The following is a 20,238-nucleotide window of genomic DNA, read 5'->3' on the forward strand; positions in this document are numbered from 1 at the left end:
TTAATATTTTCAAGTCTTTAACACACTGATTGCCAGATTAAAAATAGCTATTTGTTGTAAGACACAATGAATTAATTATTAACCTAATACCAACGCTATTCAAAATTTATCTACTTTTTTATTATTTCGTTAATCAGTTAATTATACAAAATTTGAAGTTTCGGCCGTTAGATTGTTAAAATAAAATGATTTTATTTGTCAAGATTTCACTTATTATTTAAAATTTCTAGTACAGTACATTTTAAATCTCTTTCTCGAAATTTTACCTTGCCCTGGATTTTGGGACAATTATTAAAACCATTAATAATTTTAAATAAGAGAAATATGTAACATATTTCTGCCACGTTACTATTACGTTAGTATTACGTATTCTAATTATGACATACGCGCGAAAATGAATAATGAAATTTTGCAAAATGTGGAAGTTAAATCTGTTATAGGGTAGAGTTAGAATCAAAGCTTTGATTAAAACAGTTGACCAATTTGAAAATTCTGTTAATTCTGTTAATTCTGTTAATTCTGTTAATTCTGTTAATCGAAATATGGTATATGGGTTATCACGAATTATCTTTGCGCTAAACTATTTCTAGTTAGCAAACACAAAATACGAATTGTATTCTTTAACCTGCAAAACATACAATACGTAATGGCAACTCCCTGGTTTCAAAGTTCTTATAATATCAGGTGTTACGCAACAGGAAGATAGGGGAAGAGGAAACTTTGAAAATATTATGGGGTATAGGGTAGTAATATGTACATAATAATCCGAGATGGCATACGCTTTTACCGGTTGAACTGTACGTTTCAAGGGAGTTCTGCGACTGGAGTTGGAGTTACACGAAATTTCTTCCGGGCTCGACTTATTTCTCAGCCGAGCGAAATAATCTTCTTAGCCCGAGATATCGCGCACTGTCTTTTTGCCTCGGTTGAGAGACAGAAAAGGTACGGAAACGGGGCGGCCAAAAACGGAACAACGGAAGAACGAGCTGGAAGAAAGCGGATAAAAAGGAAGTAAGTCGAAGCAAAAAGGGGAGAAAAGAAAGACAAAGAAGTAGAGAACGCGTTTGCATTTTGTGTATACGGGGATGCATATTACCCCCGATAGTTGGCCCCGATAGTCTCTTCGATCGAAACGAAAATACGTGTAGGTATAATGTATAGGGTGTCATGTAATAGATGATACCTATCTACGTGTAAGTCGTAAGTCAAAAGTAAGCGAAATAAAAATTTCAGATAATCGATATTGAAGGCTCGTTTGATATTGCATGTTCACTGGTTCGATACCTTATTGGATCTGAACATAACACCGACAATTACCACTTGGTCATGGGTTTAATATTGTATTTACATATAAGGACCAAAGAAGCCTTTATAATCGATTTTCTGAATGAACAAGCAAGCTCACGATAAAATTTTCTTCTACATTTTGTTACTTATTTTCTCATGCTGGATCGACCTAACCAGTTAGGTTGTGTACCTTAATATACATAAAAATAAATGGAAAGTGAATTTTTCGAGAAAATCGATTTTCAAAACTGCTTTGATAATTTTCGCTAAAAATAAATTGTTTCGGATTCTGTTCATATCTATTATTATTATTATTATTATTATTATTATTATTATTATTATTATGTCGATGTACCTATACAATAAGGAAACAAAAGCACTTTGTTCCTAAACATTCGCTGACGTATTACAAACAATGAATCTTTTCATAGCCCTAAAATTTTTGTTTTACATTTTTACAAACTTTTAGGAAAATTAATATTTTCAATTCGTGCGTATATGTATTTGTTGCGATTGAGATTGGCTGCTTTTGAATATGACTCGAATTGAATGTAGGTGGACTTTTTAAAATTTTTACATTTTTATAGTAGACTATTCGTGTAGAATTTGACTTGAAATGCGAAATACATGTTTTCAACGTTTACTTTGAAAAGATTCTTTTAATCCTTTGCGAAGGAAATCCTTTAAATCTGTTTTTAATCCTTCACGAACGATTACATACCGGGGATGTTCCTGATACCTGACAGCTGATGTGAAATACGATATGCGGAAATCAATTTCCAATTTTCTTTTTCATCTTAATCAGAAAACTCTGTGCGTTTCAATTCCAAGGATACGATAGACTGTATTATCAGTATAATAAAATACATATTATTGAATTGAAAATGATCGTCAAGTGTCGCTCACTCTGCTCTGTTATAAAAGCGGATCACTATTAATTATAATTATTTATTATATTGATATACGATAGACTATTGCAAAACTAATCTAAAATAATTTTATGAATAATTATTTTCGATAAGCTACGCTACCAAAGCACTAAAGCTTTAAAAAAAGCTCCATTGAATATTGATGAGGATACAATATCCCAAAGCTTCTACAATTGAGCAATTGCACGAGGACATTTGAATAATTTTCATAAACTATCAGGGAGAACTAGACATTGAATTTAATTTAATTTTTTATTTCATATTATTTTCATTCTCTAAATTTTACATTACTCGTTTGAAAATTATTCTTCCAATATGTACATGTAGAATACCATAGGTATGCATGAAACTGTTTCGTTTAAAAATTGTAAAAATTGTAAAAATTGTAAAAATTGTGTATGTATGTTATGTAAGTTTTGGTTTAAAAATCGATCGAAAAAGCAGCAAAGTTCGGTCAATCGTGACGGTAGAAAATATGAAAAAAATTCTGCTCTCACAACAGAATTGGTACGACGTCGGTATTATAATAATTAAACCCTTTAACAGGGTTAAAGAGGAAAGGGCATAAGAGAGTATTAGGTAAATTTTCTATGGAGAAAATGTTTACGGCACACTTTCGAGTTGTTTCCTTATCGAGAATCGGCAGTTTTCATTTAATACGAACAGAACAGTTAAGCGACAGCGTCGACACTTAGGCAAAGTGTCGACCTCCATAAAAGCGAGACGCGTGCACGAGGCTGGCTAGCTTCGGCTGGCTAGCTTCGGCTGTCACCGATCGATTTTTCGTATTTCCGTGTATGTATCGATACCCACGAGTCGCGGCAGCCCTCTCCGATAAGTGGATTATGAACGGGGATTTCGAGCGACAACGTTACGTTTGACGTAACGAGAATGGAGGAGAGTCGATGGCAAGGCGCATGTCGATGTTCAAGGCAGCCAATGGACTGGTTGAAATATTAAACGGGAGCAAAGACCCTGTTCCCGTGCACCACGTAGCCGTGGTTCAATTTCTGCGCCAAAGGCGACCAGCTCGAACGACGACCGAGGCGAACGGGCTGAATGAAAATAGACGACAACAGCCGAAGAAGGGGCTAGAGAGGGTAGACCGGACCGGACCGGACCGGATTTCGATGGCACTACCAGCGACATCTACATTCCGCGACTAGCTGCAGGGGTGGAAAAAGAATGACACCCCTCGGAGTCGGCGCATGCGCCCAACTGCACAAATCTCGGCACCGATTCACTCAAAAGGTTCGTATAGATATTTCGCGTTACGCGTTTCGCACCTAACGGATGCTGTCAGTGGGCTTTCTTGCGGTTCATGTTGTTAGAAATACCTAATTAGGAATGGCAGGGGTTGACGAAGAAAATTCTGCACTTTTGATGAGGCCTCGCGTGGCCTATAGGCTGACGAACAAAAGAATGATAAATTTTATTTATTCGTTACTAGTTGATACGAGGGCTATTTATCTGAAGTGAAATTAGTTTTACATATGATTCAGCAGGTTTGGCCAGACTGCTACAGAGGAGAAGATTACCTCTTTTTATGTAAATTCAAAATATTTTAAATAATTGAATATTATCTATACTTTTTATAATATTATATTCATAAGGTATTTGTTTCATACAGAATACAGAACAAACAAGAATTTTATCAATACTTTAGATATCATTCACGGAAATATTTAAAAATGTGTGTTTTGAATTAGTTTTGTAATATGTATCTACATACATACATAATAATATGTATACGCGGTAGCTCATCTTCCATGTGTCGTCGATTATTAATGTTTACGATGCGATGCTGTGGTCGAAATTATCATGGGAGAGAGAAAGAGGGACCAGGGTATTATTTGAATTCAGTTCGACCAGATTATTCGGTTTGATTAATCAACACACAACGACGCGACGCGACGCGACGCGACGGTGTCTCAAAAGATAGCCAGGCCCGACGGGGGAGTTATAGTTATGCACACAGGGACAGTCGTGAGTTATTGCTGTCGCGTTACCGTGCCTCTGTTGTTCCATTGTTTCTATTATTACACACGTCAAACACGCGAATGAATTATACGGCCTGGTAAACGCACAACTTGAGATTCGCTGTAACGTAACGACGTAAGTACATATATGTAAGTACTTACTTACATACACGGTCTGTTCGTGTTAAGACGATTTTCTACAATACATGGACTTCGCGTGGATAAAGTAAATAGTAAATACGTTGTTTTGAACGATGCTTGAACGAAGGAGGAAATTTTCAAAAAGAGTTTTTTAACAACTTTATTACGGCCTTGCCGTAATTTTCATCGAATAATTAGAGAATGAAAACAGTATAACAGTGCTGTTCACCCCTAAATCATGAGAAAAACGAAAGGTATTAAAGTGAAAAGTGAAAGACTGCAAAGTTAAAGAATTTCCTCCTTCGTAACAGGAAAACTTTCAATGGTGCAGAAAATCGCAAAGTCATAAACGCGTACAAAGTCGATGCAGTTTGCACGTTCTTTATTGGGCAAGTTTGTGTTTGGTTAATTACATTGTTACTTCTCTAGTCGTTACTTCGACGCGGGGGAGTTAATGGGACGATAATACACTTTCGGTAATTTGCTCCGCCGCCATTCAGTCTGCGCCTGAAATAGGTGCGAATTCGTTTTAGAAATGAAAATATTTTATTTAAACGTCCCTTTTAAATCTGAATTTCATTTTCCTTTTATTTGAATATGTACTAATTAAAAATGATTTTTTCCAATAAATAGCTATGTAAGATTTTTTCTATGAATATTTTTCTTTACAATATTATTTAAAAATAGAATATAATTTTTTTATAATGTTAAATTAACAAATGAAAAAATTAATTGAAAGTAACGTTAACTCGCGATAAATGGGGACAAATACACGACTGTAAAGGGTTAAAAGTCGCGTGACAACTTAACTTAGCGTTGGCAGGTGAAAAACGGAATTCATTGCGAGAAAGGAATCAGTCGCGGCTTGGAAAAAGCTTAGATTTTACGATGCGATAATCACGACACCGACGAGAAAGCTACGGCTCGAAAATTAGATTAAAACAATTAAAAGCCAACCCCGTTAGCCGAAAGACGCGATTCTCATCTTGTTAATTAGGATGAACTCGCAGAAATTCACATAGTTACAAATATACGTATGTATATTGTATGTGACCCAATACAATATCTTTGAGATATTTTTTAACAATAAAACTGTCTTAAATTTCGAGAATTTTTTGGCCAACTGATGCAAATGAGATATCGATTTAAAAAAATTTCCAGAATTCGTTAATTTCCGTATTAGTTAAGGAGTACAGGTGATACAATGTACAGTTGAAACTTTTCAACTGTTGTGTACGTTATCGACTGTTTCTCTGCCGGTTGATTTTATCGACGATTTCGCTGAAAAGCTGTTAAATGGAGAAAAGCACATCGTAAACGAAACTCGTGACCAACAAAAGTTTCAGGTATTGGCTGAAAGACTAGTTTGATTCTATTTTTATGTCAACGAGTCTCATTAAGTAACAGTTTCCAGTAGTTGACTAAAGTTCAGAGTTTAGTAACTGCAATATTAAATTTATTTTAAAGCTCGTTAAACAAAATTCTAGTAGTTTTTTAATAATTTCAACACCGTATTCAATTAATTGGACTTTTGTTTAAAATTCGAAAAATCTATAATTTGAAATTTCAATTTTGCAACCTGTTGGGCGATTCGTTTTGAAATAGAGCGTACAGCAATCATTAGAATAACTAAGATGCTTTTTTTAAATTCTAAATAAAATTAATCATAAGGAAAAGGGGTAATATGTAGTAAAAGAAATTTCATTGAATATTTTTTGATATAACAAATGAAAGTCTTACCTATACTATTATAGACTTAAAAAGGAGAGAGAAGAAAATATTGAAAAAAATTTCCAAACACCTTACCTCTGGCTTTAACAGCTTGTTTATACAATTGATTTTGCTGTTCAGTATTTCTAGCTCTAGATGTTCCTTACAGAGCTGTCGAAATAAAGATTTTTAGCCGTGTTAGTTAATCGCGAGCGCGATGAAATAATATATTCGAAAAGCACCCACCATTTTCCTCGTCTTCTCTTGAAACACGTCGGTCTGTTGCAGCTGGAAATCAGAAAGTCAGAAAGTCAGAAAGTCAGAAAGTAATTTACCGTTTCCTGTAACCGTGTATTGTTAAGAAAGACTCGAGCGGGGCCAAAGTACGAGAATGGAGTTAACGAAAACGTGTTTTCCAGCAAAATTACAAAGAAACAAACTTACGTGTTTATAAATACAATTGTACGCCGGTCTGATGTCCGTCACGCTTTTCTTCCGGGGGATTTTCTGTAAATTAAATGTAATTACTGTTACTTTGGTTCATAGTTTATTTGTCATCGTAGCAGTACCTTTTTCGTTTCCTTGTACAACTCTAGGAAGTCTTTTTCGTCTGATTGTGAAACGATCGTTTTGGTCACCTGCAATTGTATTATATGTATATAAATGAATAAATGAATTTTGAACAATGGTTGAAAATATTTTATAATTTATTTTAATAGGGAAAGAATTGATAGGTTAAACAAGGGTACCCCGGCTTAGAACCCCCAAAGAGAATTAATTCTCACACATCTACATACATATGTATGTAAGTACATACATATAAACACATCAGAAACCTAAAGATAATATAAGAAAGTAAATACATACTATAGGTATGTATAAATATGCAGAAAATTCGTATTTTTCTCGTGAAAACAATGATCCTACTACACAATCTTTGAACCTGCAGGGTTCTAGGTGTTTTTAATCGGGATTGCAGCTTCCATAGCAAAAGACTCAAAGTTTAACAATATTACCTTCCGGTAAATTGGTAAATGTAGCAGTTTCCTAATAAAAAATCAATTGAGAAACTTTGTTATTACCTTTCGACAAACTACCATACCGTTTAACACGTTCACAACAATGTTCTATCAGTGGTTCACATCAGTGTTTCTAACGTAACAGATCAGCGTATGTATACCTAAATACATATTGATCTTTCTGCTAATACGTATAAAAGGTGTTAATTTTTTTCATAAAGAATTTATCAGGTACGCGCACACATTTACAACATATTTTTTCCTAGAACTGATCCAACTGAAAGAGATCCGAGCAGGATTCGAATTAACTTATCAGTCAGCTAGTTTATTCACGATATTCCAGTTAACTGTGTTACAGCGAAACGAGGAAGGAGAAACGATGCAAACGAGCAAAATCGTGATTGTAACATACATATTTTTCTTAACCTCTTTCCCCTGCACTCGTGCCGGGATACTTCTCCCTGGAGGATCAACGATTAACGAAGCAACGAAGCAACGAAGCAACGAAGCAACGAAGCAACGAAGCAACGAAGCAACGAAGCAACGAAGCAACAAATTAAGAGATAGGTTAACGCGAAGCAAGTCTGCAACGAGGCAGAAGTTTGAAGAACTCCTTTACTTGTGAAACTCACCAGCAACGAGCAGAGAAGGATGATCAGTATCATCAGCCAGGTGATGAACGTAACGAAGCCGCAATGCGGACCCAAATTAAACGTCTGCCTGAGCTTCGCGTCGCTGATCAGAATCTGATAGATCTGAAACGAGAGTCAGGCGGCAAATTTTTCCTTCTTTTTTTTATTTTCTCTATACGTTTCATCGGGTAGAGAGGTATACATATACGTATTTCTACGGACCAGCCATCGAAAAGGATTACTGTTCCGGGACCTGTAATATCTGTACAGTCTCGCGTCGTCCATGGCACAGAGTTAACCTGATAATACTTGATTGTCATCACGTGAATTTGACCGAACCGCGCGTATCTAAAGAAATACTGACAGCTTCAACGGATCGTTTCTGACAGAGAATGGTCGACGTGTTGCGTGTGGCGAATGTTGAAATATCGAGGTTTTATATTCAGCCAACTTCAGAATTTTATTTTTAAAATGAAAATCTACAGAAATCAACAAGATTCCTGTGAAAGAAATTAAATAAAATTAGATCATTTCTTTTTTTTTTTATATTTATTTATTTCTTGTCAACGTAATGAAAAAATGTCATTTCGAGAAAAACATTTAAAATTTGATTGCTTCTTGCCTCTGGTGGTGTAATATTTTTCCTACATTTTCCATTAGTTTAAATTTCGTTATATTTAAACAATGCTTTCCGCAAAAAAATAAAAAAACTAAAGAGCAGGAGAGTTCGTTTGTTTATCCCTGTGGATGGTAATTGTACTGAACAAAACCTGTTGGAAATACGTTCAGAAATACACATGCCAGGTGTCAGCGTGACGTTTATTTTCCCTGGTAAAAAATCTTGATCAATGGACGCAGTTAAATATTTTCACGACGTGCAGTTAGCGCACCGGAAACGGGATTTCATGGTTGTTCGCGATCGGAATGTCGATGTCGGAAGTCCGGCTGGTCGGATGAAATTCGAAACAAATTCGAAGCGCTATAAATAAAGGACTATCCGGACGAGGAGAAAAAAAATTTCAAAGATTGGTTCATTTATCTTTTCTGAATATTAGTATAATTTATGTTAGATCTTCTTCAGGGGAGGGTGGTGGTCCCTCTGAAATTTGGAAACTTTAGAATTTTCAAAATCGAGAATTGAAAAATTTGTAACATCTGAAAATTTTTAAATCACTTACTGAAATATTTTAAATTTGCCATACGGCTATAAAGTTTTGACAATTGAAATTCGCTTTAAACTTAAATTATACATATATTTTATAAATAAGAAGTATACAGTGCGATTATACCTTACAAAATATTGTTCTATATTTTACATCTAAATTCTAAATGGTATCAGTTTTTTAATCAGTCTAAATGGTGCACTAAATACAGACCAGTTTAATAAGTTTATGGCTCGACGATTAAAAGCTCAATATCGTTTTTTATCGTTACATTGTACTTACGTGTCTCTATGTGTTGCTTTATTACCGAAGGAGCTTATAGCATTACTTGTGATAACTTTGCAACATACATACAAGGTGAGTTATTAAGAATTGCCATCTTTGAATAAAGATATAGTTATAAATAATAAACAAAATTTCTTGAAAACAAAGTTGTGTAATATTGAAAATTTTCATGTAATATTATTTCATGTAACAGATTTGCAACATAATGCAATACTCGTATTTAAATTTGACTCTTTTGAGTAAGGTTTTCTTATATTTTATTAATAAAAGTATAAATAAACAATGGTGTTTTTAGGATATCGGAAATAAAGAACTGATTTTATATCCTTTATTAGTAAACTTAAAATTCACCTTGTTTTTTCCCGTGCTCCAGCTGTGTAGGAAATAAACCAGAAAAAGTGTATACGTATCTTGCTTTATTTATACCGTAAGTATGTCTCACGTGTGCTCCTTAATTACGTCCGTTAACTAATTCCTTTAAAAAATGGCGAACGCACGAAGATTATTATTACTCACGGCTTTAACAAAACGAGTATGTATACCTTTTTTTCATTTTTGTGATACAAGTTTACAATCTTCTTAAAAGATTTATTGTACATAGCGTTGTTAAAGTATGGTACTTGTGCGTTACAAATCATTACCGATTGTTTGAAGTACTTTGATACCTCGATACCGTGATGATAACGTTTTGAATATATGTACATACATATAAAATTGCTGAGAAAGATTACTTCGGTGCTCGTCCCTGACGCGCGACGCGACGCGACGCGACGCGACGCGACGCGACGCAACGTATAGTACGTAAGTACGTACGTATGACCTCGAAGACGACAAGAGACGAAAAGTTGAAGGCATCAGCTTGACGATTTCTTTTTTTTTTCTTTTTCCTACGAGTGGGAAACGAGATTTCGCGGTCGCATGGCGCGGCGGCGCGGCGTCGAGATGGCTATGCCAGAAGCGTCAAAATTCAGAATATTCACGTCGCCGTCGTGTAGTAGGGTCCTTCTGGCGCACACCGGCAGCCTTGAGAGCGGCTCGCACAAAAAATATGTGTAATTAAAACTCGACGCTTCGGGGGATGCTCCGCGCGGCAAGGGAGAACGAAAGGGTCGAAAACGATAGAGACGTCCAGACGACGCGTGACGAGCGAGAGGTTAGAGAACAGCAGTATGTAACGATTTTTGATCCAGACGTTCTATGTATGTACATATATCTCACGATCAGCAGAGATCTCGAGTTTCGATTCACCCGTTTGACAATATGTACTTCCTCCTATTGTTCGCACCTTGGGTAGACTAATGTACGGGTGGGTGTTACGTGTTTTCATTTATTTTCTCAATTGTCCTCGTAATACGTAGAAGAGTAATGTATTAAAGAGGATCGACACTGTATTTCTGAATTCCGTTTTTCTACAGTGTAAGATTAAACGAAGAAGTAGTCGAACTTGATTGAAAATGTGCGACAAGAGGTTATGCGCTTGCGGGAAGAAGTCGAAACCAGCTGAGCCCGCCTTCATGAACCCAGACGACGAAAGAGTGAAGGCTTTGGAGGAGGCATACGGTGAATTTTCGAATACCGAAAGCAATTCGTTGCTGAAGAAACACTTGACCGAACCAATCTTCGACAAACTGAAGACACGTATGACCAGTTTTGGTTCCACGCTGATGGACGTGATTCAGTCGGGCCTGAAGAATCCTGACTCAGGTGTTGGCCTGTACGCACCTGATCAAGAGGCCTACGACGTGTTCGCCGATCTTTTCGATCCGGTGATCGATGAATATCATAATGGTTTCAAGTCTGACAACGTTCATCCTGCTTTAGAGTGGGGAACAGCCGAGGAGCTTGGCAATCTTGACCCTGAAGGAGAATTCGTGATCTCGACGAGAATTCGGTGCGCCAGGTCAGTCAAGGGATATCCTTTAAATCCTAGAATGACTGAACCTGACTATCGGGACTTGGAGAACAAGGTATGCCCGGTTTCAAGGATAGCATTATGTAATAGCTTACATAATCATAGAATCTCCAAAATACAATACATATTACCTAAAATGTCATAAATCCTTTCTCACTTTTAGGTGCAAGAGGCTTTAAGCTCATTAGAAGGTGAATTGAAAGGAACCTACTGTTCACTGGCCACCATGGATAAACAAACGCAACAACAACTGATAGATGATCATTTCCTGTTCAAGGAAGGCGATCGATTTTTAGAAGCAGCCAACTCCAATAGATTCTGGCCGACTGGTGAGTAATGGAACCCTCTTTGCCACTCTAACTTTTCTCAAACTCCAGCAGATCGATCTCGTTACTTCTGCTTTACTTTTAAAACTGTTTTAAAAATTTGTCGTTCCACTGATTTTTCTTCGTCAAATCGCGTTGGGGATTTTCTTTGATAAATAATTCAAATTTTTTTTTAATGTAATCTCAGGGTTTACTTATTATATCTTAACTTTTATTTTTTATAAATGAGTAAAACTTAAGGTATTTAAATGTTTTTCTATACATTCCAGTATTTCAAGCTAATACCCAGTAAATTTCCTGATAATTAGTATTAACAATTTATTTTCTCTTATTTAGTAGTCAATTGATACTGATCGAGATTTTTACATAATTACAGCAGCAGTTTTCAACTTACGTTGAAATAATTTCAATTTACCACCATTAATTTGTTACCACCTTCGTTTAAAAAGGAAATCAATATCGTTCCTTCCATTTCCAGCATTTCCAGCATTTCCTACAAAGGTATCATATTTATTATATAATACTTAACAAGATATTTGTCCTCAGGTTACGAACCGTAACAAGTTGTAGGCATGTTTCATACGCTTTAAAGTCAACTGTGAATTCGAAATAACTTTAAACCGTCCGTAAAGCGATTCTATTAATCCTTGCCTCGAGTCAGCTTTAAACTTAACTTGGAATTGCTTTAAAGCGTCTCTGCATGTTCTCTTCGAGCAAGAAAAACCGTTTCAACTACGCATTCTTTTCATTCTTTTCATTCTTTTCATTCTTTTCATCCTTTTGATCTTTCTTTTAAGAATTACCGACCGGTATGTCACGTTTCGATTTAAAATAGCTTCTTCTTCAAGTTTAGATAGTTACTTGTTTTTTCTTTGTTTTATAACAATAAGTCGAACTTTAGAAATTAATGGAGAGTTATCCTTTAGTTAAAAATAAGTGTAGGGAAAAAAGTTTTCTACTACGTATTTGTCTTCGGTGTGGGATAAAGCTAGGAAGAGCCTAACCTAGACACTACTTCTCTTACACTTCCTCTTAACTAACTAATTGTAAGGGAACTAAGGGTGCCGACTGAGGGTATCTACACTTTTCCTGATTGCGAGTGTACCTACGTTCTTTTATTTACGTATATATGTAGAGTGTAGAGTGTAGAGTGATTCAAACTACATTATAAAAATATTATAAAACTAGTAATAAGAGAAAGGCCTTAACGACGGACTCTGTCATGCTGATAGATGATTACAGGAATGATTCTTTGAAAAGGTGCTTCCTTTTTTTTCAATATATTTAGTATGCAAATAGATAATGCAATATAATATAATACTCCTAGTAGCAAAGTTATATTTTAAAAAGCTGTTTTCCGTTCGTTCGATAAATAAGAATTGCACAATAAATTTTTCAAAGTTTTTTTCTTCGACCTCAATAGCCTTTGCGCGTATTATACATCCCGAGTTTCTGAAGGGCTGGCGCAAAAACTTTGCAATATACATACGTAATTCTTCCCCTATATAAGTACCTATTATTTGTATGAACCTATAATAAGCAATATTTCTGAAAATTTCTATGTATTCAAAATGAAATTTCTGAAAAATTGAAGATGTTGATTTTTTTCAGACTTTATTTGTTATTTGAAATTTCCGAAAATGTTCCAATATAATTTATTAAAAGACAGAGTTTTAGTCTTGAGGGGGTTCAACTGACCCGTCTGATCTCCCTTATTGTTAGTTACGCTAATCGGAACAGGTGAAATGTGTGCAGGTTGCGGACTTAACAAAGGGGGAATATGCATAGGGACAGATTATAAAAAGGCAAGTGCGAAAATACAAGAGTAAGCAGGTTTCAAGTATTTAGAACTCGTTCCGGTTTATGGCACGGATTGTTCTCAACTCTATGTATGTACTTACATATGTATGTAGATGTTTCGGTTGCCTCCTACAGACAGTTGACTTGGTTTTAGGTGGTTTCTCACTTGAGACAGAGCGAAGACTACATATACGACCACGAAGCTGATTACACACGTTCAGTGAGAACTGCATAGTTCGGCTTGTGGAATTGTGGAATTGTGGAAATTACTCGCATATCAACAATGTGTTTGATAATTCAATATTGATCTGTTTATTTAAAGTGAATAGTAAAATGAAGCAGTACATATTTAAATCATTCTAAATTAGTCTAAATTAGTCTAAATTAGTCTAAATTAGTCTAAATTAGTCTAAAGTTTAAAGTATATAAAAGCATATCAGCTGATCATTTGATAATTTGATCTTTATAAAACTTTGAATAGAAATAGAACGAATAGAAATTCGCATCGTTTTTTTTATTAAATTTCAACTTGAATTATTCGTTTTACTATTTATTGTTTAACAGAGTTTTAGGATAAACCAGAATGGGATTAAGGTTTCTGGGGCCCGAGGCCATCAAACCTTCGAAAAGCCCCTTTAAATAACATTTAATCGTAAAGAAAAATGGAAGGCTTCAAGTATTTCGATTATTTTGTATAGGTACTACTATATACTATCGAAGCAAACGTTAGTCGAATCTGTTAAAGCTGGTTGTAGCCAGCTTGAATTCACTTAAAACATTCAATTACACAATGCCCGAAGTTGCTTCAGCTCGTTGGAAAACATAAATCCTTGGTAAGCCAGACGGTGGAAATTGGGGGTGGTACAAGTTTAAACGAAGATTAAGTCGAAAGTTTCTCAGATTAAAATGAATTCGACGGGACACGGAGTAGGGAAATTGCGAGTTGACGAGTGTTACGACTCTGGGTCCTCCCCACCTGTTTGTTGACATTTGTTGATTTCGTTTTTCTCTACTAAACCCTGCATCCGGGGGTTAAATGGTTCGCGGAAACTTTTCGAACGGTCGTGAATGCTTGATACTGTAAATACATGAATTATTTTACAAGAGAATTGAGAAAAAATTTCTACGATAGTTTTATTAACCCCCGGTTGAAGGGTTAATACTACTAGACGGTAAATTATTGCGCGATGGGACCCCAATATGTGATTACCTATAGTAAGTACCTAATCGAAAGTTGAACGTTAAATAAAATACACTTAACTTGGCAACAGTTTACGACAGTATAACAAGCAATTACGAAGGCAAGGGAACAGATTAAAAGGTAATAAGTTATGTTGACGAAGTCTTCACGATAAGAGGGGGTAGAAGGGAATATCCCCTTTGGTTGGCTTTGAAAACTCTCTCTCTCTCTCTCTCTCTCTCTCCGAGTAGCTGATTCTCCCTTGTACATGCCCTAATCTCTTTAATATCCTTTAACCCTTTTGAGCCGTTTAATCTCACCAGCAAAGAGATTTCCCAAGGCCATCGTGATGAAAATCACTAATGCAAATTCAGTTAATCACGAAATCCGTAGTCAGCTTTCTGGATGACTACGAACCGCAAGAAGACAACCGTTATTTGACACATATCAAGCTTCTATTGCAATTAATTGGGGCAAATTGTAAGGCCGTAAAGAAATTGGCCGCTTTAAAGAAAAAATTGCAGATACTAAACGATTTGGTACGAACAATATGAGGATTCTACTTGATCCAGTAGCGCAACTACAAGTACTTTATAAAGTACTTGGTTCATACCTTATTAACATCATAATAATATCAAGTGTCATTTTTTACTTAATTTCATTGAAATGAGAGTCGGGATCAATTGACTCTCTTTGACCCCCCTACCCTAGTTAATTTCTTACGATTTTGAAACGTAAATTCCGACACAATTTGATGGCATAATATAATTATGTAAAGAAAGTAGTAGGTATTACAGTATACAGTAAGAACTAAATAGGTCTTTAGGTTTTGATCTTTGATATTAACCTTTTGTTGCATTATTTTCCAAATCTGCTATATAAAATATTAACAATATACAAAAAAAAACCGGCAACTATAAGTAGTATTGCATTATCGTAACGATACAATTCTGCTTGTTATCCTATTTTCCTTTCTGTTTACCGCTCCTTTGACTCTACCCTTTTTATGCTCTCTTTTGGACGATCGATTTATTCGTTTCAAGAGTACATAAAATGATTATTCTAAAAAGCTCCTTTCCCTACGTTGCTTTGATATAATTGCACGTTTCATTCGTCTCTTCCAACTATCGCTTTTTGTATTGTACTTTTGATTCATGTTAACAATAGATGGCTCGTTATTTCCAAGCTGTTTTTGTTTCTTTTTTAGTATTTTTATATTTCTTAAAAACGTTGCATTACAATTTTTATTTGAAGCATTCTTATTCGTATTAAATTTACTGCAGTAGAAATGTGTACAGAAATAATCAAGTTTCATTTCTTACAAATTCTTCTCTTTGTTTATTTAAATTAATTTTGTGCAATTAAGAAGTATACCTCGATTTTTTAAACAATTTTATTTCAATAAAAAAGAAATTTAAAGCATTGAAAATAAAAATGCACAGAAATTAAAAGAAATTTTAAGTTCGTTGCCCAAGGATTAAATAGTAATTATTCTAATATAAATAATTAATTAATACTAATTTTCGTGTAAAATTGTATCTCTTAACAAAAATCGTTCATTTGCAAGAAAACGCAATCAAAGTAACCCTATCACGATCAGTTCTTTTGAATTGTATAGAATTCAAAGAAAGGGTTGGAAGGTCGTCTTATCGAGGGTTAATTAATCTAGAATTAATTTGATTATGTCGCGAATCTCAATATCGAAGCGAATAATTTTTCGTCTACAATTTCGGGCTGCTTTAACATCAATTTAATTAGCCTTCGTCCAAAGTTATTCGTCGATTCAATGTTCCAAGTCTTTTAACAACGTGTTTACAGAGCAACGTTAGCGAGTGCCGAGTTCTTTGTTTAAATACAAACTGTTGACTGGACACACGTGGAGTTTAACCATAGATTAATGGTTCTGCGAGCTTCATACGTGTCCAACCCGTTTATTTCTGTTGATTTATGCGATGTAATAATTCTAACAAAGTGTTGCATCGAGCATTTAGGCGAAATATTCTGTTGAATATTTTTCAACAACCGTTACTAACACCAGATATGTGTGATATTTCCAATATCAGATTATTAGTAGCTCATATAATCATAGAATGTATGAAAATACAATAAAGAAAGAAACATTTAAAGAGCTTCGAGTGGATCATAATTTTGATTGAAACATTACAAAGAAAAGACAGAAGACTGATATAAAAATGTTACAAATCTTATTAAATAATCGAAAGATTAACGTCTACTTAATAAATATTTATTATTTAGAAATTTTAGAAAATTTATGAAAAAACGTTTCTGTTGACTTATTCCGACATGTTCAATTATTCCGATTTCCAATTAAGCGGATATTTTTTTAATATAAGTTACCATATAAGTTACCATCTCCGGAGAGCATAATAAAGATAATTCTGGTAGTTTGCAACACGAAAATCGTTTTTTCGTCTGGATAATCGAACCGCCGCCGCCGCGCCGCGCCGCGCCGCGCCGCGCTGTCGTACCGTATCGATTTATCGGACCCACTTGCCTCAACTTTTATCCGGATAATCGACGTTCGCCTGTACTTGCACTTCTTTCAAAGACTTCTTTTCTTCAAGATTATTCGGTATTAGGTCCTGAAAAAGCTTCATTTCATATTCTTCGCTTTCTTCGGTTCGTATTGATTTTATCTGTTGCTCTTTTCCCTTCGAATATTCCTTTTAAATTATTCTGTCAAATATTAATAATAAAATCATCTTTTTTTTCTATAACAGCTTCACAACTTTGGCAGCTAATAAATAAATGTAACCCTCTCAAAGTGAAAATTATTCACCGTGAATTAAACAAAGATTAATCGTATATTTATAAAAATTCCCTTTATATGTATCCTGCAGCGTACAACTGATTCGCATGATACATAAATGTCAAAAGCGAAATCTATTTCGTTGAACACGCAATTTCAATTTCCTCGTATGAAATATTAATATCTCTACGTAATACATTTTCAAACCAGAAAAGCTATGTTTCATAGAATTGTAATTTAACCAGATTCGTTTTGCCCGTGTGAACTTAAGTATATTTTCGGAAATTATTTTTAAGTATAAAAATAAAAATCTCTGGAGGTAACGCTGTAGCTTTTATTATTAATATAATTTTAATAAACAAAGTATTTATTAACCCAAATGTGTTCTGAAAAATCTGTATTTTCGGAAACTGCAAATTGTTGAAAATTGTTTAGATCGTGAAACTAACAATCAGACATTTTCTATTAAAAACATTAGATGAAGGTTTATTTAATCATTTTCATCAGATTCTTAAATTTTCAAATTAATGTACATACACAAAACATAAAAATGACGTTGCATTATTTTACAACACTTTCGTGTTACCAAATTCGGTCACATTTTTTTTTGAATCGACCAGTACAGGCTATGGGAGAAAGTGCATAGCAAATCCGCTTAAAGGATTGTAACAGAACTATGATTTGCAAAATGTAAAACAAAATCATCGTTTCAGATGGATTTATACCAGTTTATATATAAAAAAAAAAAAAAAAAAAAAAAAAACATTCATGCAATTTATTATACCGTATTTAAACTCTGTTATGTACTATAAATATAAAAATACATCTATCTACAACTAAAAATATAATGGTTGTAAAAGTAACAGCTCCATCTAACGTAGTATGTATAATATTATTTCTGAAAGTGAAACAACTAACTCCTCATTTTCTACTTACAACAATGTTTATCTTTGTACGCGTCGGTCGTTTTAAGTAACTCTATCTAATTAGGAATTCAGAAGCTCTTTTTTTGACTATAAAATCGTGGGAAATATTATTTAATATGTCAGAGACAATATATATTGAAATCTCCAGAAAATCCATGTTAAGATTCGTAATTAGCTATCGTATGGATACATCTCGTCAGAGATACATACATACGTATGTAAATACGTACATATGTAGTTAAAGGAAAAGAAAAGTAAGAGACACGTTGTCGAATTTCCAGGCAGAGGAATATTTTTTAACGAGGAGAAAACTTTCCTTGTCTGGTGCAACGAGGAGGATCACTTGCGTTTGATATCGATGGAAAAGGGTGGAAATCTGTCGTCTGTATACGCGAGGCTTGTTAAAGCAGTTACCGAGGTCGGAAAGAAACTTGAATTCTCGCCACATAGAAGACTTGGCTTCCTCACCTTTTGCCCGAGCAATCTGGGAACCACCATCAGGGCGTCTGTTCACGCACGCTTGCCGAAATTGAGCGAGGATTACGCGAGATTCGAAGAAATCGCGAACATGTACCATCTTCAGGTAAGAAACAAAATCAACTCACCTTCTTTTTTCCCTCGATTATAATAATATAAAAAATAATACCTCGGTATAAGTAACGTTTCATGAACATAATTATTTTATTTCTTTCCATATGTTGAATTAAATAATTTCAAGTATAAATGGTGCGATAATTATGATAATTCATAATTAAATAAAGTGGTAACACGAGTGAGAATCGATATAAAGCAAAGAAATAGAAATATGTACGTACAATGATTTTCGGTTTCGCGTCGTTCATCGCGGCGAAATTATTTATCAGCGGAACGAGTGACGAAACAAACGCAACAAGTTTTCACAGCGAAATTAATGTTAATCGTTCACGCGTAATCCCAAGCGTATGCAATATAAACTAAAGTTACCAACGGACCGTAGAAACAGCTGGCCATGAATATTTTTTGCTTACGAGAAAAATATTTGACTGAAATTCTTTTTCTTTGCAATGAAACCTATGAAACTTATAAATCTGTTTTTTATTTTTTGTTCTTTTTTAATCCCGCTGTAGGATTAAAGATTATTTTAATAAAATCTTCAGATCAGAGGCACCCGTGGCGAGCACAGCGAAAGCGAAGAAGGCATTTACGACATCAGCAACAAACGTCGGCTGGGCTTGACCGAACGGGAAGTGGTTTTCGAGATGAGAAACGGCGTGCTCGAACTGATCAAACAAGAGAAACAGCTGCAAGGGGATACGTCGTAATATCGCGTGTCCGATGGAAGTCGATGAAGGCAACCCAGTACCATACGTTTCCATCGATTTTCCCTCGATTTTCCCTCGATTTTCCCTCGATTCGACACGACTGCCCCTGTAATTCTTATAAATCGAAATATCCAAACTGTTTCGATTAATGTTTCCCCCTGTGCCACCAATATGTTTCCGTTACGATCACCGACAGTCCGTGAGAGAGAAAGAGAAAGAGCAAGAGAAAACACGAGTGTTTCCTAGCTTGGTTATCGACAAGTTGAAGCGGTACTCGTCTATTTCACTGCTTGAAAACGTCTGCGGCATTCCTCTCCGCTCTCCACTTCCCAGCGAAGAAACATCGATTCGTTATTAACTTCTGAAACCGTTGTTCTGCAACTTGATGCTCCTGCTGATTGCAAGCCGCTGTTCAACAATATTGACACAATGAATATTCATACTTTATTCTTTGTTTACTTCCAATTTTTATTCTGTTGCGGCGCAATAACAAACTCATAAAACCAAAAGTAGATTTATATGCACATCTATTTTCTTGGAAAAATTTCGCTGATAGTTATCTTTATAAATATTATCGTTAATTATTCATATCCTGTAATTTGTGTAATTTATTATTCTTTAAATAAAATTTTGATGTGTCGCGTTATTAGATTCTCATAATTTTTCAAAATATGTATTGCTTTTCATACAAAAATAAAAATAATAACAATTTATAATTCATGCTCGATGTACAGAAAGGGGATCAATAAATAAATTTGACTTAACAACTTTCAGTTGTTATTTACGGGAGGTTAACAATCACGGAAGCAGAATATATCATTTTTATTGCAGAGACCTTTCAGATCGAGTCTTCCTTCTTCTCTCTTTTATTCCGTTCT

The 20,238-nt window shown here is 34.8% G+C and overlaps 2 protein-coding genes across 3 annotated transcripts; one reads left to right on the forward strand and one right to left on the reverse strand.

Annotated features, from left to right (window-relative positions):
• The first annotated feature begins 4,250 nt into the window (after positions 1-4,250).
• LOC114873019 (arginine kinase-like) lies at positions 4,251-19,899 on the forward strand. Of its 2 annotated transcripts, none has more exons than XM_046286069.1 (5): positions 4,251-4,331; positions 10,561-11,112; positions 11,221-11,386; positions 18,341-18,642; positions 19,196-19,899. In XM_046286069.1, exons 2-5 carry the CDS (start codon positions 10,600-10,602, stop codon positions 19,358-19,360), a joined length of 1,146 nt encoding a protein of 381 aa, XP_046142025.1. In that variant the 5' UTR covers positions 4,251-4,331; positions 10,561-10,599; the 3' UTR covers positions 19,361-19,899. The 2 variants fall into 2 exon arrangements, with proteins under 2 accessions (XP_046142025.1, XP_029036686.1); XM_029180853.2 differs by lacking the exon at positions 4,251-4,331 and adding an exon at positions 10,247-10,312.
• On the reverse strand, positions 4,769-7,982 carry LOC114873126. The gene is made up of 7 exons (XM_029181111.1): positions 7,920-7,982; positions 7,698-7,820; positions 6,616-6,684; positions 6,491-6,553; positions 6,293-6,334; positions 6,143-6,217; positions 4,769-4,843 (listed from the first exon to the last, which is right to left on the reverse strand). The coding sequence occupies exons 1-7, from the start codon at positions 7,980-7,982 to the stop codon at positions 4,769-4,771; spliced, it is 510 nt and encodes a 169-aa protein (XP_029036944.1).
• Positions 19,900-20,238: the final 339 nt, after the last annotated feature.

This window comes from Osmia bicornis, chromosome 6 (assembly GCF_907164935.1).
Source record: "Osmia bicornis bicornis chromosome 6, iOsmBic2.1, whole genome shotgun sequence".
In the NCBI taxonomy this organism is placed as follows: Eukaryota; Metazoa; Arthropoda; class Insecta; order Hymenoptera; family Megachilidae; genus Osmia; species Osmia bicornis.

Bases quoted from the DNA above. Each gene is read 5' to 3' on its own strand.
- LOC114873126 (XM_029181111.1), bottom strand. From the start codon at position 7,982: ATGGACGACGCGAGACTGTACAGATATTACAGGTCCCGGAACAGTAAT. The intron at 7,821-7,919 runs GTCCGTAGAAAT...CTCTCGTTTCAG, and splicing joins GTAATCCTTTTCGATGGCTG to ATCTATCAGATTCTGATCAG. The intron at 6,335-6,490 runs GTAAGTTTGTTT...TCTGATTTCCAG, and splicing joins ACAATTGTATTTATAAACAC to CTGCAACAGACCGACGTGTT.
- LOC114873019 (XM_046286069.1), top strand. From the start codon at position 10,600: ATGTGCGACAAGAGGTTATGCGCTTGCGGGAAGAAGTCGAAACCAGCT. The intron at 11,113-11,220 runs GTATGCCCGGTT...TCTCACTTTTAG, and splicing joins ATCGGGACTTGGAGAACAAG to GTGCAAGAGGCTTTAAGCTC. The intron at 11,387-18,340 runs GTGAGTAATGGA...TCGAATTTCCAG, and splicing joins CAATAGATTCTGGCCGACTG to GCAGAGGAATATTTTTTAAC.